The 26687-nt window shown below is 44.9% G+C and overlaps 1 protein-coding gene across 2 annotated transcripts in view; it reads left to right on the top strand.

The window, feature by feature from the left end:
* adamts3 (ADAM metallopeptidase with thrombospondin type 1 motif, 3) overlaps positions 1-26687 on the top strand; it is a 198019-nt gene that overhangs the window by 34875 nt on the left and 136457 nt on the right. For both annotated transcript variants that reach the window (XM_052093365.1, XM_052093359.1), the window contains exon 4: positions 8691-8847. In XM_052093365.1, coding sequence (XP_051949325.1) covers positions 8691-8847 — 157 coding nt within the window. The remainder of the gene's footprint in view (positions 1-8690; positions 8848-26687) is intronic.

The raw sequence follows: 26687 nt of genomic DNA, 5'->3' as shown, positions 1-26687 counted from the left end.
GTCTCGTTTGACTCGGGACAGCAAACAGCCAATCATGCATCAAATCAACACTTCCTAGCCCCTCCCTAGCAACCATTGTCGAGCACCTTAACAACCAAAATCCATAGAGGGATATCTTCCATTCTGAATGTCACAGAGGCATGGGAGTTGGTTTATATCATTCATACTGACAAGCAGCCTTTGGAGATTCATGATTGGCAGCTGCCAAGCCACTCCCTAGCAACTAAACATAGTACCCTAGCAACCGTTTAGCAGTAACTATATCTCTGCACCAGAAAATCAGAGAGACTTCTGGGTTGATTTATTTCAATCAGGATGGCAAGGACACTTGATTAGTATCACTATGGTAACTGCCTAGCAACCAGATGGGGTTACCCTAGCAACCGAGTAACAAATCACATATCTCTGCATCAGAAATACGTAGAGACTTCCGGGTTGATTTAATTCAACCAGGATGGCAAGGACACTTCATTAGTATCAATATGGTAACTGCCTAGCAACCACATGGGCTTACCCTAGCAACCAAGTAACAAATCACATATCTCTGCATCACAAAAACATACAGACTTCCGGGTTGACTTATTTCAATCAGGATGGCAAGGACACTTGATTAGTATCACTATGGTAACTGCCTAGCAACCAGATGGGGTTACCCTAGCAACCGAGTAACAAATCACATATCTCTGCATCAGAAAAACGTACAGACTTCGGGTTGACTTATTTCAATCAGGATGGAAAGGACACTTCATTAGTATCACTATGTTAACTGCCTAGCAACCAGATGGGCTTACCCTAGCAACCGAGTAACAAATCACATATCTCTGCATCACAAAAACATAGAGACTTCGGGTTGACTTATTTCAACCAGGATGGCAAGGACACTTCATTAGTATCAATATGGTAACTGCCTAGCAACCACATGGGGTTACCCTAGCAACCAAGTAACAAATCACATATCTCTGCATCAGAAAAGCGTAGATACTTCTGGGTTGACTTATTTCAATCAGGATGGCAAGGACACTTGATTACTATCACTATGGTAACTGCCTAGCAACCAGATGGGGTTACCCTAGCAACCGAGTAACAAATCACATATCTCTGCACCAGAAAATAGTACTGACTTCCGGGTTAATTTATTTCACTCAGGATTGCAAGGACACTTGATTACTATCACTATGGTAACTGCCTAGCAACCAGATGGGGTTACCCTAGCAACCGAGAAACAAATCACATATCTCGGCACCAGAAAAGAGTACAGACTTCCGGGTTGATTTATTTCAACCAGGATGGCAAGGACACTTCATTAGTATCAATATGGTAACTGCCTAGCAACCAGATGAGGTTACCCTAGCAACCAAGTAACAAATCACATATCTCTGCATCAGAAATACGTAGAGACTTCCGGGTTGATTTAATTCAACCAGGATGGCAAGGACACTTCATTAGTATCAATATGGTAACTGCCTAGCAACCAGATGGGGTTACCCTAGCAACCGAGTAACAAATCACATATCTCTGCACCAGAAAACAGTAGTGACTTCCGGGTTGACTTATTTCACTCAGGATGGCAAGGACACTTCATTAGTATCACTATGGTAACTGCCTAGCTACCATATGGGGTTACCCTACCAACCAAGTAACAAATCACATATCTCTGCATCAGAAAAACGTAGAGACTTCTGGGTTGCTTTATTTCACTCAGGATGGCAAGGAGACTTCATAAGTATCACATTGGTAACTGCCTAGCAACAAGGAGGGGTTACCCTAGCAACCAAATAAAAAATCACATATCTCTGGATCAGAACATCGTAGAGACTTCCTGGTTGACTGATTTTACTCTGGATAGCAAGGAGACTTGATAAGTATCACTATGGTAACTGCCTAGCAACCACATGGGGTTACCCTAGCAACCGAGTAACAAATCACATATATCTGCACCAGAAAATCGTACAGACTTCTGGGTTGATTTATTTATGACCATAATTTTTGTTCTTTTCAAGTTATAACATGCTGTTTCACGAGTTTTGCCACGGCAAGCACCACTCACATTTTCTTCAGGAAATGTACCCATCTAGTTATTTTTATTTTTATTTTTATATCTCCGTACAAAAGTTCGGCACCTAACTCGTCCCGCACCGTTTGGCGTAGACCCACGAATGAGGTATCAAATCGAACGGCCTATTGAGGACACGTGTGCTATGACTTTTGTAAGCGATCGGGGGTACGGTATTTGCCCCAGGGGCAAAAAAGCGGCCACAAAATCCCATAGACTTAACATTGCGAGAAACTTTGACGAATCACAGCTCCGAGCGAGGATTTCGCAGAAACGTGTGATTTGCTACATTTGAAGAGGCTGGCAGGCTCTGTAAGAGCCTCAATATGGGGTAAAAGTTGCACCCCTGGGGGGCAGGAGCAGCCCAAAGTTGCCCCCATTGACTTACAATGGTGTAGGACAGACCATGAAATAGGGATTTTGTATTGAACATAGCTCTGGATCACAGTGTCGTAGAGACAAGGGGGTGGGCTCATTTTACTCAGACGACCAATCAGTCTCTCGGGATCATTGTGAAGCTATCAAGCCATGCCCTAACAACAATTTAAAGCACCTTAGCAACAAGTCCCATAGACTTCTAATGAAAGACATCAAAGGGATATCTCCGGATAGAAGCGTCATAGAAACACAAGGGTGGTCTCGTTTGACTCGGGGCAGCAAACAGCCAATCATGAATCACCTCAACACTTCCTAGCCCCTCCCTAGCAACCATTGTCGAGCACCTTAGCAACCAAAATCCATAGAGGCATATCTTCGATTCTGAATGTCACAGAGGCATGGGAGTTGGTTTATATCACTCATACTGACAAGCAGCCTTTGAAGTTTCACGATTGGTAGCTGCCAAGCCACTCCCTAGCAACTAAACAGAGTACCCTAGCAACCGTTTAGCTACAACTATATCTCTGCACCAGAAAATCAGAGAGACTTCTGGGTTGATTTATTCCAATCAGGATGGCAAGGACACTTCATAAGTATCACTACGGTAACTGCCTATCAACCACATGGGGTTACCCTAGCAACAGAGTAACAAATCACATATCTCTGCATCGGAAAACGTAGAGACTTCCGGGTTGACTTATTTCGCTCGGGATGGAAAGGAGCCGCGTATTGTATTACCTTGGTAACTGCATAGCAACCACACGGGCTTACCCTAGCAACCGAGTAACAAATCACATATTTCTGCACCAGAAAATCGTACAGAATTCCGGGTTGATTTATTTACGACCGTGATTTTTGTTCTTTTCGAGTTACAGCATGCTGTTTGACGAGTTTCGCCACGGCAAGCACCACTCACATTTTCTTCAGGAAATGTACCCATCTAGTTGTATATACTGCTGTGTTTCACAAAGACACGTTATTCACACCAAATTTTAGATGTCCTCATTCTAAACTAATTTTATCAAGTATCATTGGTGTGAAACAAAACATTCAATGAATAATTGAGATTATTTAAAAAAACTACTTTTTCAAAGTAGTCCTAGGCCGTTCGCCTGAATGGAACCAAACTAGTGCCGAAAGATTCTCTGGAGTCCCAAAATGAAATTGATCAAAGGAACTTTTAAATTCAAACGGTATACCAAAACGTACATAATGGATGTGGCCACTTTTACTAAAACGGTTATAACTCTTGTCACCAAATTTGGGACACATATGTATGGGGTCATTCTAAGGACAAACAAAAAATAATTGTGTGTCTTTAACTCTTGGTAGTAAAAATGTCAATGTTGGATGTCAAAAGGCTCTAACAATGGAACCGTTGGGCCGATCAACATTAAACTTTGCATGCAGTGTTTGTGTCCAATGTGCCATCAAGGTATATGAGAAAAGTTGAATATCTTGAAAAATATGGCCACCATCAACAAAATCAACTTTTTGAACAAGTCCTAGGCCATTCACCCGATCGGAACCAAACCAGTGAAGAAAGATTCTTTGGAGTCTCATTAATAATAATTATCAAAAATGTTTAAACTTGCAAATCATCTTCGCAAAGCTACACCAAAATGTATGCGGCAGCCGCGGCCACTTTTACTTAAACAGTTATTACACATGTAATAAACCAACCTCACAACTTGAACGGAATTAGATATTTTCACAAAATTTAAGACACTTATGTATGGGGTCATTCTGAGGACACTTGAATAAATAAAATTGCATACCTATACCTCTTGGTGGTGCTATAACAGTCAGTAATGTAAAGAAATACCATATCTGTGTGCTACTTCACATAATGTTTCGCAAAACTAAGGCACTTTAACATTGTTTTAGTTGCAAACAGGCTGTCTAATTAATATACAATATCTGTTACATATGTACTAAAAGGACCTTAAAGGCTTGAACCCTGTTAATCGTTGTTTTTCACATTATGTGAAAAATGATCCAAGATGGCGGCGCTGTAGCACGCAGCGGCCACTCCGGATCCACAATGGTGCTATTTTTGTTAAAAAAGCCCGACTTTTGCAACACATGGACATCGGAGCAACCAGTGTTCGTGTCTACCATCGCCAGACACTACTCAAATATAAGACTCATGCAAAAACCAAGCTGCATGATGACCTGCAGGAGGCTCTACGCGTACTCGGCTTGCTGCGGAGACCAGGCCTCCAGCCCTCGGCGTCGCCTGATGCCGGTGGCGGGGAGAGGGCGTCGTAGCGGTGTCGCGAAAGCGGAAGCGGAAAGAGGGCGGGGTCCATGCTAGGCTAAAACAAACCCTAGCCGGCCGGCTCTCCGTCTATCCTGCTCTCAAATGTTTGCTCCCTGGACAATAAACTGGACTATATCCGACTCCAGCAGGCTACGCAGCGTGAGTTTAGAGACTGCTGCGTCTTTGTTTTCACGGAGGCGTGGCTCAGCGACAGAGTTCGGATGCCGCTATTCAGCTAGAGCGGGCTCGCCTCGTTTAGTGCCGACAGAAATACAGCTCTCTGCGGTAAGACTCGCGGTGGTGGCTTGTGTGTTTACATCAACACGGAATGGTGCAAGAACTCTATGCTAGTCTGTAGTTACTGTTCATCGCTGTTGGAGCTTGTGACTGTTAGATGCAGACCTTTTTATCTACCACGGGAATTCACCACAGTTTGCATAACCGGGTTTACATTCCCCAGCTAACGCTAAGGAAGCGCTCTGTGAACTGAATGGGGCTATGAGCGAACTGCAGAACGCTCACCCCGACGGACTGTTTATTGTCGCGGAGATTTCAACCATGCAAATCTCAAGACAGTGCTCCCTAAATTCCATCAGTATGTGGACTTTGCAACGAGAGGCGAGCAGCTTGATCTTGTTTACACAAACATCCCGAGGCGTGCAGGCGGAGCCCCGCCCCCACCTCGGCTACTCAGACCACATCTCTGTTATGTTAATTCCAGCATACAGACCGCTCGTCAGGCGCACAAAACCGCTTCAGAAGCAGGTGAAAACCTGGCCAGCAGGAGCCATCTCTGCTCTTCAGGACTGTTTTGAGTGTACTGACTGGCACATGTTCAGGGAGGCTGCAACATATGGCGATTCTACCAACTTGGAGGAATACACAGCATCAGTGACCAGCTACATCAGCAAGTGCATTGATGATGTCACTTTCTCAAGACCATCACCACACGCTCCAACCAGAAGCCGTGGATGACTGTGGAGGTGCGCACGCTGCTGAGGTCCCGAGACTCCGCCTTCAGAGCAGGCGATAAGGCAGCCCTAAGAACAGCTAGGGCCAAACTGTCACGGGCAATCAGAGAGGCAAAGCGCGCACACGCCCAGAGAATCCACAGTCACTTCCAGGACAGCGGTGACACGCGGCGCATGTGGCAGGGCATCCAGGCCATCACCAACTACAGGACAACATCAGTTGCCTGTGACAAAGATGCCTCCCTTCCAGATGCGCTGAACGACTTCTACGCTCGGTTTGAAGTGCAGAATGACGCACTCCTCCCAACGACCAGGTGCTCTGTCTTACCACGGCAGATGTGAGGAAAACTCTACGTAGAGTCAACCCACGGAAGGCTGCTGGACCAGACAACATTCCTGGCAGAGTGCTCAGAGGATGTGCAGACCAGCTAGCAGATGTTCTTACCGACATCTTCAACATCTCTCTGAGCAGCGCCATTGTTCCAACGTGCTTCAAGGCCACCACCATCATCCCCATGCCAAAGAAGTCTTCAGTGTCCTGCCTCAACGACTACCGTCCCGTCGCACTTACACCCATCATCATGAAGTGCTTCGAGAGGCTCGTCATGAGGCAGATTAAGACCCAGCTGCCCCCCTCACTAGACCCACTGCAGTTTGCGTATCGTTCAAACCGTTCAACGGACGATGCCATCACCACAACCCTCCATCTGGCCCTCACCCACCTAGACGACTCATACGTTCGAATGCTGTTCATAGATTTCAGCTCAGCATTCAACACAATCATTCCCCAGCACCTGATTGGAAAGCTGAACCTGCTGGGCCTGGACACCTCCCTCTGCAACTGGATCCTGGACTTCCTGACTGGGAGACCTCAGTCAGTCCGGATCGGGAACAGCATCTCCACCACCACCACACTGAGCACTGGGGCCCCCCAGGGCTGTGTGCTCAGTCCACTGTTGTTCACTCTGCTGACTCACGACTGTGCAGCAATGCACAGCTCGAATCACATCATCAAGTTCGCCGATGACACGACCGTGGTGGGTCTCATCAGCAAGAACAACGAGTCAGCATACAGAGAGGAGGTGCAGCGGCTGACGGACTGGTGTAGAGCCAACAACCTGTCCCTGAATGTCGACAAAACAAAAGAGATGGTTGTTGACTTTAGGAGAGCACAAGGTGAACACACTCCGCTGAACATCGACGGCTCCTCTGTGGAGATCGTCAAGAGCACCAAATTCCTTGGTGTTCACCTGGCGGAGAACCTCACCTGGTCCCTCAACACCAGCTCTATCACCAAGAAAGCCCAGCAGCGTCTCTACTTTCTTCGAAGGCTGAGGAAAGCACATCTCCCAACCCCCATCCTCACTACATTCTATAGAGGGACTATTGAGAGCATCCTGAGCAGCTGCATCACTGCCTGGTTTGGGACTTGCACCGTTTCGGACCGCAAAGCCCTGCAGAGGATAGTGAGGACAGCTGAGAAGATCATTGGGGTCTCTCTTCCCTCCATTAAAGACATTTACAAAAAACACTGTATCCATAAAGCAACCAGCATTGTGGGCGACCCCACACACCCCTCACACAAACTCTTTACCCTCCTCCCGTCTGGCAAGAGGTACCGAAGCATTCGGGCCCTCACGGCCAGACTGTGTAACAGCTTCTTCCCCAAGCCATCAGACTTCTCAATACTCAGAGACTGGTTTGACACACACGTGTCCTGAGTTGCACTTTAATAACTGTCACTTTATAACTGTCTGCTACCTCAATAACTGCTATGTGCATAGAACATTATCTCATAGTATGTTATGTTTACATTTCTAGAAACTGTCATCTTTTTGCACTACTGAGTACTGGTCGGCGCTGCACTGTCTATTGTCCTGTTCATTGTCAGTAATTTGTTGTACTGTCCTGTACTTTTTGCACATGTTTGCACGTGCACTTTATATAGGTATATATAGGTAGTTTATATAGGTATTTTATTTCGTTGTGTAGTCTCATGTGGTCCTATGTTGGTCCTTTGTTGTTTTTATGTAGCACCATGGTCCTGGAGGAACGTTGTCTCGTTTTGCTGTGTACTGTACTAACTGTATATGGTTGAAACGACAATAAAAACCACTTGACTTGACTTGACTTGACTTGACTTGCTTGCAGCTATATTTATTATTATTATTATCAGGGCTTCCATAAAATATTTGTGAGACACTCATTGGACTGTGTTTCATCATTGCAATTCAATGGAATTTTTATGAGGCTGAGAAATTATGAATGAATTATGAATAGCTTCATTGCTCAACATGGCTTCAAATAATGTTTAGGTAGTTGCTCTGTACATGCGCATATATTGTAACTCTGACCATACAGTACTGTATGTTAGATGAAAGGATTGAAATGCTGTGAGTGAATGTGTGGATGAGGGTTGGGTGAAAAAGCAGAGTATCTGTCCTCCCAACAAGACCATTTGATGTGTCTTGGCAGGGGCCTTGCATTTAGTGGTGAAGTTTATTGGCACAAATGTCCCCACATAATGGCAATCACTTACATTTATACTTGAATATGCTTCATTTTTACACTGTGTTGTCAGAACAATGAGTTGGAAAACTGATTTGTTGATAAACACATTACTTTAAGAAGACTTTCAAAAAATAAGTGCTCAAGTTATGTTATGGTGTAAGCAAAACAACAACAAGAAAGTATATTTTGTTCACCTTATATTGCGCTCTCATGGTCAGCGCAAAATTTAATTCAATTGTGTTCTGAGAGTCAAAATTTTGTTTTAATTGATGAACTCTCCATGTCTAATGATTATGTTTTCTTTGACGTTTTATGAATAAATGCACAATGTACAAGAACATTAATTAAATAGAATATACAGTGGAGGGGGCACCTATATAACCATTTTTTATTTAAGAACATTTACAACCTACATAGTTATTTCTAAGTTCATCCTATAGAGAGATCATTGGATAGACATATTCTGTCTTTGCATTCCATTGCAGATAATAATTGCTTTCGTTTGTTTTCCAAGGCTGGTATGATTCGGACCAATTCTGATGAGTACTTCATTGAACCTCTGGAGCGAGGAACACAAGAACATGAGGAGCGAGGAAGAGTACATGTGGTGTACCGAAGGTCTGCAGTATTGCAAGCTCCTTCAGACATCTCCTTGGATTACCAGCCGAATGGTATGTACCACTACATTATAAAAGTCTTGTGTACATCTGAAAAGGGAGAGTGGATTCTTGTCTTGTTACATGTCCTGTTGTGTGCTTCAGGGTATTTCACAACTTGTCATGTTGTAAATCATTTGAGATTCACATCAGTGGTAAATCATTTGGAAACCATTGTTGTTGTTGATTGATTGCTGTTTACGGAATTTTATTAGGATGCAGTCAATATATGTATTAAAGGCCTTACATTATGTCCTTACCAGACACAACACAACAAAGCAACAAGCAATAAAAGCTATTTCTTCCATGTACATTTTTGCCCTAACCAGTCACAGCAGTAAGAGGACATTTGAAAAATATCTATGTTTCTGTTTACATTGCATCAGATGGGGTATCCCCCCCACAATGAAATCTCACTGGTCTAAAGTCCTGCTCCACATAACTGTATATTAAAAATCAAATAGGTTCTGATTGGCTGCTATTTTGCAGTGTCCCACTGATAAATCACAGAGGGCGATAAATCTTTTTTAATTATCGTTACTGTTTTTTCTTGAGGGCTGTGAAAATCGCCTGCTTGCATGTGAAGCAACTGAGACGTGTAACCGACCAATCACTGTTAATTTTGTTGTTACGTGCATTGTGTTTCTACAATAATAGACCGGTGTGCAACACAGTGTCATTTAAACGGTCCGCATATCAGAGCCGCGACACACGCGTTTGAGCTCATAATGTTTTCCCTCTCTCTTCTCAACAGTTTCCTGTAACCTTTAACTGTCTTGACTAATGAGAAAAAGGCAAATATCAATAAAATTTATATCATATATACTGTCTGTTAATATACACATATCTTGTTTAAACAGATGTAATAAACCAACCTCACAACTTGAGCAGGTCCAGCATCCTGTGGAGTGCTCATTTATTTACCTCTAAACACATATTTTATCAGCCTCTCCTCAGCTGATCCCTGTCACTTTTAACTTTCTTTTCTAATGATAAAAGGCAAATATCATTAAAACTTCTATTATATACTGTTTTCAAATATACAAATCTCATTTAAACAGATGTAATTCACGAGCGCTCATCTAAAATCTTCCTCTGAAGTGCGTATTCAATCAGCCAGAATCAAAACTTCAGGATCAGAATCAAAATTTCCTCTGATTCACAAATCATGATGGTCAGTGGTCACAATACAAGCAGGCAATCCAGGCTGTTTAAACTGTCAGGAGATTGCTGCTGCTCACTGGATCCGCACGAGCTTGTGAGTGCAACTAAAGTCTTTCTAGCAAGTTAGTCCACTGTCGGCCATGTTTGGAACACTCTTGGGAGTCTATTTGTAGTCATGACTGTGCAGCTCCTATGTACTTTGAATGGGGAAAGACCAAAATCTGTAATCTTGGTCAAGATTACGAACATATTTCAAATCAGCAGTAAAATCTGACATCACTGGCATCATAAATGGTGCTTCTTTACCTAAGATTACACCAAAAAATTCAGTTTTCCCAGCTTTTATAGCTACATGCGCATGTATATATAATATATAAGTCTCGAGTCAAGTCTCAAGTCGCAGTTCAGATAAATCAAGCAAGTCAAGTCAAGTCAAGGGTTCACCCTAAGCAAGTCAAGTCAAGTCAAGGGTTCACCCTAAGCAAGTCAAGTCAAGTCAAGGGTTCACCCTAAGCAAGTCAAGTCAAGTCCTGATAAGTTTCAAGTAAAGTCAAGTCACACTACTAAAATAAATAGAGGTAAATTTTTTCGATACATATTTATTTTTGCACAGAAAAGATGAACTTGTATACATATATTATGTATCTTATTTATTATACATTTGCTACATATTAATCATATACATATCTGTGCTACATTAATATCTGAAAATAAAATAAAATTGTGTTGTTTACACAAAACGTTCAGACATTAACATTACCTGTAAACATTAAAACAAATTTATTTTCGTATGCACAAACATTCTTTACATTTTTAAAAATAATGTAATTTAAGGAAAATCAATTTGCAAAACCACATTTATGTGACCAAGTGTAAATGGAATCGTTTTGATAAATCAGAATCAGCTATCCGATCTGAGAAAACGCATGAAGTGGCCAGGTGTAACGTTAAACATAGGGTTTCCAACCACAACAGTTTTCTGTAGCCTTATGCGAACTTATTAAATAGAATTAGACTTCTAGAATGTTATTTCAAGTGCAAAAAAATATATTTTTTTAATTTAGTAGTTTTTCTTATCATAGCCAACAAATGTCTTCGGAAACTCCTTTTCTTCGATTTACTGAAGCCTATATGTAAAACGCATTTGCAGCTGCACAGACGTGTATATATCTATGCCGTCTCGCTCGCTCATAGGCTGTGCTGCGGCAACTGCACATCCAATGGCGCGAGCGCGGGTCAGAGCCCGCCAAGGGGGCGCCAAGTCCCCGAATTTTGCATTAAAGCAGGTCTTCGTTCATTCATAGTCTGTCTGACATATATATTAGAATAGAAGCTATGTGGCAGTCATGGATTTGCACTGAATTGATACTCAAAAATACGGAACAAAGTGCGTTCCGTATCAGTTCAATACGGAACAAGACTTTTATGTGTCAAATACGGAACGATACCGTATTATACGGAACGGTTGGCAACCCTAGTTAAACAGCCCCTTAGAAATGTTTAGGTGCGTGCTAGTGATCACATCGGCGCCTCCATGTTAGCCTGTCATGTGCAGTAACGTTATGCTAATGCTTTATAGTTTCCACACGCAGTCCACAAACTTGAAAATGCGCACATTTAATACATACATTATAACCTACATGTAATATTGAGCTGCCCGCTCATTTTAAGATGCCAATCAACATTAAAAAATTCAGGCTACGCCACTGTTATAGTCAAATTCCCCAATAAGTTACATCTATTTACTGAGACGTAACAGTATAATGATAATGCCATAGTCACATTTCTAATAAGAAAAAACATAATATGCCATCAAGGCCAAATTATGACAAACAGAAAAGATTAATTCATTACATTAGTAATCGTTATAACGTAGATCTTAGTGAAACTGACTATAAAGAGATTACTTTCTTACCTTTCCTTGTGGTTCTTCTTGATATGTCGAACGAAATTTGACATTGTGGTTGTCGTAGTCGGATATTCGTGCCTTGCATATTTTGCAACTGGCAAATCTTTTTTTATAGGCACGGTCCAGTTCAAAGTCTGTATAGCCAAACGAGACAATTTGTGGAGCTCGACTACTGTCTGCCATGTTTGGCGCGGTTTGAATTGAGCAGCGTTAAAGGCACAGATGCCGATAGTGATGCTGACGTCACAATATATATATTTTTTAATTAATTGTATTGCTGTTTGTTTATTATAAGTTCAAGTCATTGTCGAGTCTTCCACTTCAAGTCAAGTCAAGTCTCAAGTAACTTGTTCTCAAGTCAAAGTCAAGTCAAGTCATTTTCGTACTTTAATCAAGCAAGTCACAAGTCCTGAAAATTGTGACTCGAGTCAGACTCGAGTCAAGTCATGTGACTCGAGTCCCCCACTTCTGATTCTCGAGTTCATTGGCAGGCTATGTCTGTATCTAAAAGGTGATTGGCTCTTTTACCTGTAAGGCGGGACTTCCAATCTACATCCGTTGACTGTTGGCTGCAGTTGGACGTTCTAATTTCTCCAATTCATTTTAATAGAAGTGGCCCGTCTCTGCTAAATAGACTCTGGTGCATTTTTAAGGTAAAAGCGCTTCACGTGTGCTATGAGTAAATGTCTAATTCACTATGCACTGTATGTACAATTGGTTTGATTCTGTATTTTTTGAGAAAATGTGATTGTTAACGTGGACCATGGTTGCTGGGCTACTGTGTGTACTGTTTTTTCCATCTTCCTAAAATATTAACAATTTCTTCATGTGCAAATAAATTACAAAAATGTGATGAATAAACAGAAATCAGAAGAAACTGCTATCTATCATTTAAAATACAGTATAATTTTTTTTTATTCTTTTTACAAAGTTTTGTGTGAAATTGAGTAAATAAAGTGCTAAATAAGAGTTTATTATTTATTATTTACTATATTAAATTGTATGATATACCGGCATTGTATCGTCAAATCAACCACCCTGCTCTATGGATATCGTCATCGGCCATTAAAAAAAATATATCGGTCAACCACTAGCCTCCCGCAGCATTTTCGCTTTCAGTGTGGACAGACAAGCAAATTTCATTTAGCTGGAAACTTAATACGTTGTGCCCGGTTGTTTTCTTTGTGATATTTTCCTTTTTTACGAGGACTGCCTGTCCTGAAATGAAATGTAAAGATAATTTCTCTTATTCCTAGAGTTTGATGTTTTAAGTCCAGGAAGGCTCTTACATTATAAATGTTTCAAATGCTTTTGAATAGGGTTTAGAGAATTGGGAAATATTTTGGTGTGGAGCAGAACAACTCCTTTGTGCATAATTGTTTGGAACTGTGTTATCTGTAATTACCTTTTCTAAATACTCAAACAAAATGCATATAACAAAGCATATCATATATAGAATATCTTGGCATATGCATACATTTATTTCAAACTTGATATAACTATTTAGAAATGTGAGGTATGCTTAAAGGCATAGTGCACTCAAAAATTAAAACGAAATATTATGCCTAACATTTCCTTTTCATGTGGGTTTGGAATTACATAAGGAAGAGTAAATGAAGACTGAATTTTGTAACTATCCCTTTAAGTATGCCAGAAAATGTGAAGTCAGACATTCTTTGTAGGTGGGCCAACCCATTTTTGCTTACTCTGAGTGATCAGCATTTTCTAACCAGATCACACAAACTTTTCACAAACCAACATCAGGTCATCTGAGTGACTGACAGACCCTTTTTTTATATATATTTTTTTAAAAGTAATTTTATAATTACATGTGAACAGTGGGAAGCTCTGGTAAATAAAGCCCTTTGTTCGTCCGCGACCTTTCAAGATTTCCTCACAATTCAATTGCTTCTAAAGAGACAAGTGCTTGTATAGTTGGAACGGTTGCCATAGTGATGTGGTTCCATTGTCTTAGGTGGGAAACATGCGAGATGATTACGCTCTCTCTCCTGTTGCTTAGATAATCTCAGCATGCCGGTGATAAGCTAATGAAGAACCCTCTCTCTTTGGTCAGTGGTCCTTGAAGTTATTGACATTATCAAGATTATTTTGTCATTTTGCGTATACTAGTAGTAAAACCCAACAATGTTTGGCCATTTTGTGAATTCAATAAAACACACATGATCTAGTTTATGTCCAGCTGAGATGTATACAAACCTCTCATAAGGTATTATCCTCAGCAAGCTCCATTTGTGAACAATGGGGAGTTTTTTTTCAAGGGCATAGCTGTATTTATAGCATATTATCCTGCAGCTCTCTCTATGATATTTGGTTGCATGAACATCAGATACAAGGGATCTAAACAGTAATTGCATCCAATTTATGCAGGGAACAGAGGTTTTATGACAGACTCAATTGCATGCCCTTATTCAACTGCCTTTCAAAACATCCGCTGAGCATTTTCGAACCGTGAACAGGGAGCAAGCTGAGTAGGTCTATTGGCCAGTGAATGAGGTCTCTAAGAAAAGAGGCAACCGCTGTGCTTTTGGGCCTAACAGTGCTTTTTCCAGCTCTGAGTTATTTGAACTCCTTTCGTGGTACGCAGGTTGGGGCCTCTGCTCACCCTCCCGCCCAGATAGCAGGTCACCTCCCTTAATTGAATGTGTCAGCCAGTGTTCTAAGAAAAGACCAAGCCTTCGATCAAGTTACATTTGCAAGTTTTAAGGTTACTCCAATGGATCTGTTTTGTTGCAGGAAATTGTCTGAGAATTGTGCCCACTGATTTCATGGTTTATTTGTACGCAAAGTTTTTGACAACGTTTACAAAAGATGTGTTTCAGGTGATCCGATCACAAGTGGTCAGTGTTAGATACAGGTCTAAACAGGGTCTCAAACGTTTTGTGATCGAATCACAAAAAACATTATTGAAGGTTGTTAAAAACGCATGGGACCATATCGAATTTGAGGTGTAAATGCTAATCCGTCCTGAATGCATCCTGGACAGCAGCGAAGCACCACTTTGCCTATTATGTGCTGCTTTAAAAGGAAATTACCTTCTGATTGGAAAATTGATGTACTAGTTTTCTCGATGTATCGATTTCTAATCCTGCCGATTCATATGCATCAATCTATAAACTATTTTTGAAATGAGAAATTGTTTGTGATGGTCAATAATACGTTTAAAATAAAAAAAATAAAAGAATCTAACGAATCACGATTTGGCAAAACAATGTACAAGATTTTAAAATGTATAAATATTAAATTAGTTACATGTGCGGTGTGGTTCTCTAACATGCCTCGGAGCATGCACACTCACAGCTTTCCTTTGATAGACACGGTCTGCACTCTTTCATCGCCCTTCACGGGATCGCGCCCATTCTTTGTACTCTTTTTTTTTTTATAAACGGTTTTTATTGTACAGACAACACAAAACTGTACATTGAATCATTAAAGAGACAGGCATAAAAGAGAAAACATTGTCTGCACATTTATCTTTTATACATTCCCTAACAACATATAACTAAATAAAGAAAGGAAAAAGAAAAGGAACCACCACACCCCTCCCCACCCCACCCAAGAGGATTAGAAATATCGGCAGTCTCTACATGCGATTATACTATACAATAAAAAAAAAAAAAAAAAAATCTTGTATACCCATGATATATTTAGTCAGAATCTAGTGAGGATACAGAGTCATAAAGATTTAAAATAGGGTTCCATAATTTATAAAACTTATCAGTTGAGCCCCGGGTCGAGTATTTCAACTTTTCAAGTGAAAGGAATGACATCAGATCCTTTAACCAAGATGTAGTTGGAGGGGGTTTGGACACTTCCAGTGTCACTCTTTGTACTCTTATTGAAACCTTTTCTTAGCAGCTTTCAAGCACCTAAAGTCTGATCAAGGACGGCTCACATAAGCAAATGTCAGCTCGCAGCACTCTTGTCTTGATTCAAACGCACTGAAACCATTGATGCTGCCACAAGTCTTTGCATGGCGACTACTGAGAAAAAAAGCTTTCATTGCAGAGAAACTTGAGCCCTATTCGGATGGGATTTGTTTCCTGGACATATGTCTGTAAAGTAATTATTACTCAGGACATCTGTAATGTTTACTCTCGATTCGTAGAGGATAAGCAGTGTCTGTATAAATCGCAGAGATGGGATTAATTATGCAGGTAATATTAAACATGAGCATATACTGTATCTGACATTAGTGACCCTGCAATCTTATATTAACTCTCTTCAATTGAAAACCATTTTTTTCCTCCAGAATATATGTTGTGAAACAGGGGATGCAGTGTCCATACAACATTCAAACCTCAACACAGTTTTCCCCATTCACAAAATGACGTGCTTGTGTACCTTCTAACTTTTTAACAAAATTAAGCTCCTTGTTTCTTTCTCAGTCACATGAATAAAAAAATTATTTGATAGCATAAAATGCTTAAGAAAAACACATTTTGAAAAAATGTATCACATTACTAATTAATTTATATAAAACATATATAAAATATATTCCGCTCAACAAATTCAAAATAATGCCTGTATTTATTCCTTGTTCATTGTTACACACAAGCATAACCTTAAAATGTACTTACCATTTAATTAATTGAAAGTCAGTAACTGTAATATCATTACAATAATTTAAAATGTAATGCATTACACTACGTATTTGACTAAAAATGAATTAGATTACAGTTACTAATTACTTTGTATTTTGATTACACCCAGCACTGGTTATAACCTTCTTCTCCATTATTTGATGAATTACTGCCATGATCAACAAAAAAATTATACAATCATCTCTTTTTAATAAAATTCCTGCTGTCTGCAGGAAGTAATAGCACAATATTAATTGCGCCAGACAAACAGCACACTTAACATTGCAATTTATAAAAAGCATAAATTACAGAGGGTTTGTGCTGAAAAGAATGCCAATGATGTAATTTAAATATGGCACAATGCGTTTTTAGTGCATTGAGTGCCTGGTTTAACTGGATTGCAGATGGTTAGTAAATGCCCCTGATTTTTTGCACTAAAATACCATCCGCAAACTATTTATTGAATTCGGCCCTAGGGAAACAAGATCAAGAACAACAGTAGGAAAACTCATCAGCTCCAGTAAATGGATTCCTGCTAATGCAAAGCATGGGAGAGTTCCCTTCCGAGGGAACTCGCACTGTGTCGTTGAAAACGACTCTTTGGGGAACGCTCCTTAGCGTGCGCCTCTGAATTATGAATGAAACTATTCCAATCTTGATTGGTGTTGCGTCATGACGTAACATGTGACGGCATAACCGGATGCATAAAAGTGACGCCGGCACACAAGCACATTAGCTTTCGCTCTTCAGCAAGCGCTCTATGTGTATTGTGTGTCTTATTTGGTGTTGTTTGTCTGATTTAAATATATTATGGCCACCCAACAGTTCATGAAGTGCGTGCACCCCTGCCCTCGTTTCATTACGGGTAGGGACACGCACGCTTTATGTGTGAATTGTTTGGGAGCGCAGCACGCACAGGCAGCTCTCGAGGGATCTGCCTGTGAAAGTTGTGAAGCACTACCCATGAGAGTGCTGCGCTCCCGGTTGGCGTGCTTTGATGATCACGGTCAGGCTCGTGTTCCCCACGGATCTGGTCCCGCGTCTGTTGAGGCAGCGCGCGGTTGAGATCGTGGGGTTCGCAGCGGATCTTGCAGATGAGAATGAGACTGCTGCGGCACTTTCTCATTCTTCGTTTGAGGATCCCGATCCTACTGCGAGTGGTGCAGAAGCCCGCCGCGGCTTCTTCTGCCCACGATCAGGTCCCAATGCTTGAGCTCTCTGCTTCGAGGAAGTGGATATGCTCAGCATTGATCGCGAGCGACCGTGAGTCAAGCACGCCAGTTTTCGGCCAAGCTTATGAGGAGCTGATTGAGGTTGTGGCGCGTGCGTGGCCAGACTTGATATCAGCTGGCCACAAAATGAGCAGGAAACGCAAGTTGAAAGACAAATTAGACGAGCGTTTCCTGCGGCACAGATCACAACCTCAGCGCCGGGGTTTGCCGTTTTCCCGATCTCCACAAAAAAAAATATAAATATATATCTCGAGATCGTGGAGTAAACCACATTAGATCACGTGTCTCCAGCCCCAGTGTGGTGATTACAGGCGATGTTTTGGGGGCACGGGATATGGGCTAAAACCCGGCGCTGCCTAGTAAGCCCTGCAGGGATACATCTGCTTTAATAAGTAGGGCTTACATGGCGGCAGGTCGGGCTGGTTTTTGCCTGCACTCAATGGCTATTGGCGCTCTATGGCAGCTATGGTGGCCACAGAGAGGCATCTGTGGCTGAATTTATCGGGGATAAAGGAAAAGGTTAGATCTTTTCTGCTTGATGCTTCCCCGTAAGGTAAGTCTAAATCAAGTAGGGCAAGCAGATCAGCCCCAGCCATCAGTCAGCTCCTCGCACCACAGAGTTCCCCAGCTGCAGAGCAACCGAGGTTGTTCTCGCAGCGGCGCCCTCAGGGAATCGGTGTCGGTTTCCCACCGTCTCTGACGCTCGGGCCACATCAATTTCCAGCGAATGCACACCGTGCCGTTCGTGTCAAAAAAAAAAAAAAAAAAAAAAAAAGTATCCTTTGTGGTCACAAGAACCGTATCGACTAAATCCTGCTGGTCTCTCGCTTCAGGAAGTCGAGAACAGTGCTCGGGAAACACCCGAGACCTGCCTCGAGAGGCTGGTTCCCTTAGTAGAAGCTTCGGGAAGGAGGTCCTACCAAGGTGGTAGAACCTCGGAGGGCTGCCCCGCTGCAGAGCAACCGAGGTTGCTCTCGCAGCGGAGTCCTCAGGAAATCGGTGTCGGTTCCCGCCGTCTCTGACGCCTCGGGCCACATCAATTTCCAGCGGACGCACGCCGTGCCGTTCGTGTCAAAAAATATAAATAAAAAAAAAAAAAACAAGCATCAAGAACCAGAGGCTGGTTCCCTTAGTAGATTTTGTAGAGGCATGGAATCATCTTCCCAACATATCTGCATGGGTCCTGCATATAATAAAATCAGGGTACAGACTGCAGTTCGGGCACCGCCCCCCCAAATTCTCTGGGGTGGTGCAGACTACAGTGGTTCCGGAGCAGACTCAGGTGATGGAACAAGAAGTGCAATCTCTGCTGCTAAAGGAGGCCATAGAACGTGTTCCTCATGCAGACAGGGAGTCCGGATTTTACAGCCGGTACTTTATAGTTCCAAAAAAGGATGGGGGGGGTTGAGGCCGATTTTAGATCTCAGAGTTTTGAACCGGCCTTTGAGGAGGTTCAGGTTCAAAATGCTTACTATTCCTGCCATTGTGAGCCAGATCAGATCCGAGGACTGGTTTGTCACGATATATCTAAAAGACGCCTATTTTCATGTATCCATCCTTCCATGTCACAGGAGGTTCCTGAGGTTCCCTTTCGGGGGCGAAGCTTACCAATATCGGGTTCTTCCGTTCGGCCTAGCACTCTCTCCCCGCACATTCACCAAATGTATGGATGCAGCTCCTGCTCCTCTGAGACTTCAGGGCATCCGCATACTGAATTATATCGACGATTGGCTCATTCTGACCCAGTCTCGAGAAATGGCGGTTCGGCATCGAGATGTCGATCCTTGGCCACATTCGAAGTTTGGGGTTGAGACTCAACACAAAAAGAGTGTGTTACAACCATCCCAGTGCACAACGTTTCTGGGTGTTGTGTGGAACTCGGTTACGATGCAGGCACACATGTCTCCTGCACGTATCGAGTCCGTGCTGGCGATGGTGTCCGGGTTAAAGCTAGGCCAGGCCATCACTGTAAAGCAGTTTTTAAGACTGCTGGGCCTCATGGCAGCGGCATCCAACTTTATACCTTTGGGCCTTCTACACATGAGGCCCCTCCAGTGGTGGCTGAAAGCCAAGGTTTTTTTTCCCCCAAGGGGAATCCATTTCGTAAAATCAGAGTAACGCGCAGATGCCTTCATTCTCTGCTAATATGGAAGAAACCTTGGTTCCTGTCCCAAGGGCCAGTGTTGGGAGCGTCATGTCGCCGGGAAACCGTTTCGACAGACGCCTCCCTCACTGGCTGAGGCGCTGGTCATGGGCGGCAGCTTTGCCAGGGGTCTGTGGCAGGACCATCATCATTCTTGGCACATAAACTGTCTAGAGATGTTGGCTGTGTTCAGGGCTCTGAGGAGCTTCCTTCCAGACATCTAAGGTTACCATGTCCTAGTACGTTCGGACAATACATCAGTGGTAGCTTATCTGAACCAACAAGGGGGACTCAGATCGCGCCCTCTGTGCAGACCGGAGCATCAGATAATTTATTTGGTCCCAAGGGAAAATACTGTCTATCAGAGCATGTATGTTATATATAAGCTTTTTGCTTTTTACTATAACCTATACAGCAACAAATATCTGGAATTAAAATTTTAAATATGGTTAACCTGCTGAGTTGCATTCATAATGCATGTAAAACACGAACTGCTCCTTGGAAATAAACAAACTTAACTCAGAGCACCTCCTGAGATGGTCGAAGATAATTTGCAGCATTCACATATGCGACACTAGTCTAATTTAATTTTGCCTTTACAAAGTAGTTTATGCTACCAGTTTGAATATTCTGTGACTGTCCCATCATAAATGTATTGCTCTAACAAACTCTAAACCTCTGTCAAACGCAACTCTTTATATGCCCACAAAATTACATTTCATCACACTTGTAGTAAATACATTCAGTTAGTTAACAGGATAATTAGTACATTGCAAAGAGGGTTGCAAATATTAGAAATATCCACAGATAGCCTGTTGCAATTTTAATAAATGATTTGAATACATTAGGCATATTGTTTTACTCTCAGACTAAAAAGCTGTTTTTCCCCTTCTGTCGCTCTCTCCACGTTGTGTCAGAGAAGCGACACTAGGGGTCTCTCTTGAGCGCCGATATCCACCTCTGATCTATGAAAAAAGGCCAATGAGAGTTGGCAACCAGTATTTGCATGTCCCGCCCCCGGACATACGGGTATTTAAGCGGCGCAAATACGGGAGTTCATTCAGAAAATTTCTTCGGAGCTGATGGTCGTGTTTGCAGACTGCTGCGTATTACACACCGAGTTCCTGCTATCCTCTGCTGCATGCTGTTGGATTCTACGGCGCACAACAGCGGCTTTCTCCTGTTTGCACGGCTGTGCACTTCCTGTCCCTGAGCGCATCGACAGTTGCAGATAAGATCTCTCACGAGTCTTTCATTCATAAAAGAGTGATTTTATTTAAAAGAGTAATTTCCTCTAAAAGAGCCAAAACACAGCGGCGTTGAACGTCCTTTTAAGGACGCGTCTTTTTAAAGATGCCTTTCCGCCCCTGTGTTGTTTCTGGATGCGGTAGAGTACTCTCCGCTTCCAACGGCCACAGGCGTTGTCTCGTGTGTCTGGGCAGCGATCACACTGAGGCTGCGTTTGTGGATGGTTCATGTTCTCATTGCGAGAACATGACCATGACAACGTTGTGGTCGCGGCTTGCTTACAACCGTAAGCAAGCCACTCCAGCCGCCCCCCCGCGTCGCTCCTTCTTCCCACGGGATTGAGGACGATGCGGCTGGCGATGGAGGTGATTCGGGGATGGCAGCGGGTGCAGCACGCCCCCTCGGACCACCCGCGCACTGGCACGCTCGTTGACTCCCGTCCCCGCTCGAGCCTCACAGCCAGTCTGCCTACCCTCTTGCGATGGAAGCAGATGAGTTCGCCGCGACATCGGAGGGCGTGGGCTCTGACGCTGAGGGCTCCTCTGGGCTGCCGCCTTCGGGCTTGAACGCCCAGGAGGAGGCCGACGCACAGATGTCCGATATGCTTTCCCGGGCAGCCAGCAGCGTGGGCATGGATTGGAACCCTCCATCCTCCCCACAGCCATCACGGCTGGACGATTGGTTCTTGGGCGTGGGGTGCTGCTCACAGCCTCGCCCCCCCGGTTCCTTTCTTCCCGGAGGTGCATGATGAGCTGACGTCTTCGTGGAGAGCAAAAAGCCTCTCCACTCGTCGCACTGCCACCTGCTCATCCGCCCTCGCCACCCTCGACGGCGGTGCGCGCCACGGGTACACAGAGACCCCCAGGTGGATAGAGCTGTTGCGCTCCACTTATGTCCCGGAAGCACTACCACCTGGCGGGGCCACCCTGTACTCCCTTCCCGGTCCTGTAGAGCAACATCCTCGCTCACGGCGAAGGCCTACAGCGCTACCGGACGCGCCGCTTCCGCCCTGCATGCCATGGCTCTCCTGCAGGTCCACCAAGCCAAGGCGCCGCGCAACATGCACGGGGTGGCCCTGATCCCGACTGCGCTGCAGGAACTGCGCTCAGCGACCGACCTGCGCCCTGAGAGCGGCGAAGGTCACAGCGCAGGCTCTCGGGCAGGCGATGGCCACCCTGGTGATCCAGGAGCGTCAGCAATGGCTGGACTTGGTTGAGATGCGTGAAGCCGACAAGACTCGCTTCCTCAACGCCCCTGTCTCCCAGTTCGGCCTCTTCGGCGACACCGTTGAGGACTTTTCCCAGCAGTTCTCCCTGATGAAGAAGCAGATGGAGGCCATTTCAGCACATCATGCGGCGCCGCAAGCTTGCCGCCATGGCCCAGGCCCCACCTGCTGCGCCGAGGCGTCCTCCCATGACCAGAAGACCTTCTGCTCCACCCCAACCTGGGCCCAGCTCTCAGCCCGGCGTCGAGCAAACCGCAGGAAGCGTCGCCCCCTGCCTCCACGGACCCCGTCGAGGACCGGAAGGCTCCCAAGCGTCCCTGAGACAGCGGACCCAGAGGGCAGAAGTTAGCTCGGAGATGGTAAGACCGCTCCGTTCCCGGTGGAGGGCGGGAGGAGAATCTTTTGTTTTTTCATTTGCCACACCCCTGGCGGGGGCTGCGGTACCAAATTCTCAATAAAGAGCTATTTCCTTTACCTCTGGGTCACATGGCCCGCAAATGCCGTTCTCACGGCACCTTGCTTTCAGGCCTCAACAGTCTCGGCGCCCAGGATGCGGTGCTTCCGCCCTCAGCCCCACGACTGTTCCCGGCCGGCCGGTTCAGAGCGAGTCCAGAGGGCGCCAGCATCAGACCTCCTCCTCAGTCGTGAACCCGCCCCTGCGGGTCGCGCGGAACAAGGTAAGTGCTTTGAGTTTATTCTCAGCACCAGAGCCTCGGGGCGCCACAGTGCCTCCCAACGCCGCGTTACCTGTTCCGCACCGCTCGCGAAGCCCGCCGAATGCGTCAAAATACTCGTCCCCTTGGTGCCCCTAGCACGGAGCTTAGAGGCATGGCTTTCACTGCCCAGCTTCGTCCACGGTGGCTGCACCGGATCATCCGACTTCGATTCACGCAATTCAGTTTGCCAGGTCTCCGCCCCCCTTCGTGGGCGTTCGTTCCTCCGCAGTGCACGCCGAACATGCCCACTCCCTGCGCGAGGAAATTGCCTCCCTTCTAATCAAGGACGCGATAGAGCCTGTCCCTCTGACCGAAACGAAGAAGGGTTTCTACAGCCCTTACTTCGTTGTACCCAAGAAAGGCGGCGGCATACGACCGATCTTGGACCTGCGAGTTTTCAATCGGACCTTTTCCAAACTCCCGTTCAAAATGCTTACCCAGAAACAAATTCTGTCTGGCGTCTGGCATCTAGATTGGTTCGCAGCGGTAGACCTGAAGGACGCGTACTTCCACATCTCAATTCGCCCTCGACACCAACCGTTCACGTTCACCGGCCAGGCGTATCAGTACAAAGTCCTCCCCTTCGGCCTGTCTCTGTCCCCTCGCATCTTCACGAAAGTTGCAGAGGCAGCCCTTGCCCCGCTCCGAGAAGCCGGCATCTGCATACTCAACTACCTTGATGACTGGCTCATCCAGATAGACTCAGTCTCAATGTCAGCACGTCTCCTTCATGCCAGGCACTATGGTCCCTTTAAGACGTTTCCAAAGGCTCCTGGGGTATATGGCATCCTCCGCGGTGGTCGCGCCACTGGGGTTGATGCATATGAGACCACTTCAGCACTGGCTTCAGACTCGAGTCCCGAGACGAGCATGGCGCCATGGCATGCACCGTGTGATGATCACCACCGCCTGCCACCAAACACTCAAACCCTGGACAGACCTCTGCTTTCTACGGGCAGGAGTACCCTTGCAGCAGGTGTCCCGATGTGTCCTGGTCACGACCGATGCCTCCATATCGGGTTGGGGTGCCGTGTGCAACGGGCACGCAGCCACGGGCCGTTGGAAAGGGGCCCCGCTGCGCTGGCACATCAACTGCCTAGAGTTGCTGACTGTTTTCTTTGCCCTGAGGAAGCTTCTCCCATTAGTTCGAGACAAACATGTCCTGGTCAGGTCAGACAGCACCGCAGTGGTGGCGAACATAAATTGCCAAGGCGGAGTATGCTCCCACCACATGTCACGACTCGCCCGTCGTCTCCTCCTTTGGAGCCAGCAGTGACTCAAGTTGCTTCGTGCCACTCACATCCCCGGCAACCTCAATGTGATAGCGGACGCGCTGTCACAACAACGCTTGCTCAGTGGAGAGTGGAGGCTTCACCCCCCAGTCAGTCCAGCTGATCTGGGAACGGTTCGGCAAGGCCCAGGTAGACCTCCCAAAAAACCTCCCACTGCCCGCTCTGGTGCGCCCGAACAGAGGCTAACCTCGGGGCAGACACATTGGCACACAGCTGGCCCACGGGGCTGCTGGTACGCATTCCCCCAGTGAGACTTCTTGCACAGGTGCTGTGCAAGGTCATGGAGGACGAGGAGCAAGTCACCTTGGTGGCCCCCCATTGGCTCCACTCTGACTTGGTTCTCGGATCTCACGCTTCTCGCGACAGCCCCTCCCTGGCGAATTCCCCTGAGGAAGGACCTTCTTTCTCAGGGACGGGGCATGGTCTGGCATCCTCACCCAGACCTCTGGAACCTCCACGTCTGGTCCTTGGATGGGACGCGGAAGAGCTAGCCGGTCTACCATCGACCGTCGTAGACACAATCAACCAAGCCAGAGCCCCTTCTACCAGGCTTCTTTACGCCCTAAAGTGGTGCCTATTCGCAAATTGGTGTTCTTCCCGATCCGAAGACCCACAGAGGTGTGCAGTTAGGTCAGTGCTTTTGTTCCTACAGGACAGGGTGGAGGGGAGGCTGTCCCCCTCCACCCTCAAGGTGTATGTCGCCACCATCGCGGCTCACCACGATACAGTAGACGGCAAGTCTCTGGGTAAGCACGACTTAATCATCAGGTTGCTAAGAGGCGCCTGGAGGCTAAATCCCTCCCTGCCAAGCCTGTTCCCCTCCTGGGCGATCTCTCAGTGGTCCTCACGGGCCTCCAGAGACCCACCTTCGAGCCGCTAGACTCAGCTGTACTGAGGTCCCTCAGCCGAGGTAAAATAGTGCGCCTTTTTTCCCAGGAGACCCCATCTCACGTATCCCTGGTTGATTCCTCCCTAGCCCTCATTTGCCCGCTTAAATACCCGTATGACCGGGGGCGGGGTATGCAAATACCGTCTGACAACTTCTCATTGGCCTTTTTTCATAGATCAGAGGCATATATCGGCGCTCAAGAGAGACCCCTAGTGTCGCTTCTCCGACACAACGTCTCGTTCACTCCATTGGGAATGGAGGTTACATACGTAACCTAGATGTTCTCTGTGACCACAAAATAGATTTTTGTTTTTATGCAGATAAATACTAGAACGTTAATATGCCAGTGCACATTTGTTATAATGGATGACAGCAAGGTTCCTAAATGAAAAAGTTCAAATGTAAGCACATCTGCGAGATTACAATAAGACTCGCCAGAGTTCTTGCTTGCGATAACAAATCAGAAATTGCCAACGTTATCTATCTAGATCCAGTCTCCCTCCATGGTCTATGAGTTATCCTTATGAAAGGTCGTGGGGCCTAAGCAATCAGATAACATCAGGACATTGATGAACCCATTTAGTGTGAATTGCAGACCAGGCTGCTGGATGACCACTTTATCTTGCTGCAGAGCATGTCCTGTTTACTCCTCTGGTGATTTGTCACTGACAGTAAAGATTGGCTCCATCCCCTGTAGAGATGGGTCTAACCAAAGGGAATAACAATTATGGTGGTCGCAGCAGAATACCTTGCTGAATAATGTGTCTATTAGCATGCTGCATTTACCAGGGTTGGATCTGGTTGCAAATTAATCATGCTAGATCAAGAATGAAGGAAGAGAGAAAGAGACTAAGCTACCATTGAGAATCCCTGTCTGATATGGTCTGGGATCTGCAGAGGTGTAGCTCTTTCAGCTTGTGTCTCCAGCCTGACAGCATCTCAAGAGGAAGATCCAGAATTGGCGAACAGAAAATGGTTGTTTATGTTTGAAACGGAGCCCAGCTCACCGAGTTTGAAGGAATTTGGTGAGCTTTAAATACAAACATCAGGGGAAAATGAAAACAGTCACTTAAACACATAATCCCTCCACAATGCACAAGTGTATGATGTCAGAAAATGTCAAGTCATATATAAAAGGTGAGACCGACAAAGCAAGATAAAGAGAGCTGTAATCTAAGGAGGACGTAACTAAAGGCTGGGACATTTTGTCAATGTTAATCTGCTTTACAGTGGTAGTGGGCTACAACAATTTTTCTTTTTGCAGTTAAAACTCTTCAGAGTGAAGACTTAATTGATTCCATAGTCTTACAATGGTCTTATGGAAGGCCATATTACACAAAATGAAATAATGAAATTTACATTTAAATAAATAATTAAAACCATATTGAAATAGTTAAAAAACTATAAAATAACTAAATTAATAATTCAATCACTAA

Source organism: Xyrauchen texanus, chromosome 3 (assembly GCF_025860055.1).
Source record: "Xyrauchen texanus isolate HMW12.3.18 chromosome 3, RBS_HiC_50CHRs, whole genome shotgun sequence".
Taxonomy (NCBI): domain Eukaryota; kingdom Metazoa; phylum Chordata; class Actinopteri; order Cypriniformes; family Catostomidae; genus Xyrauchen; species Xyrauchen texanus.
This window is presented reverse-complemented; position numbering and strand designations above follow the sequence as displayed.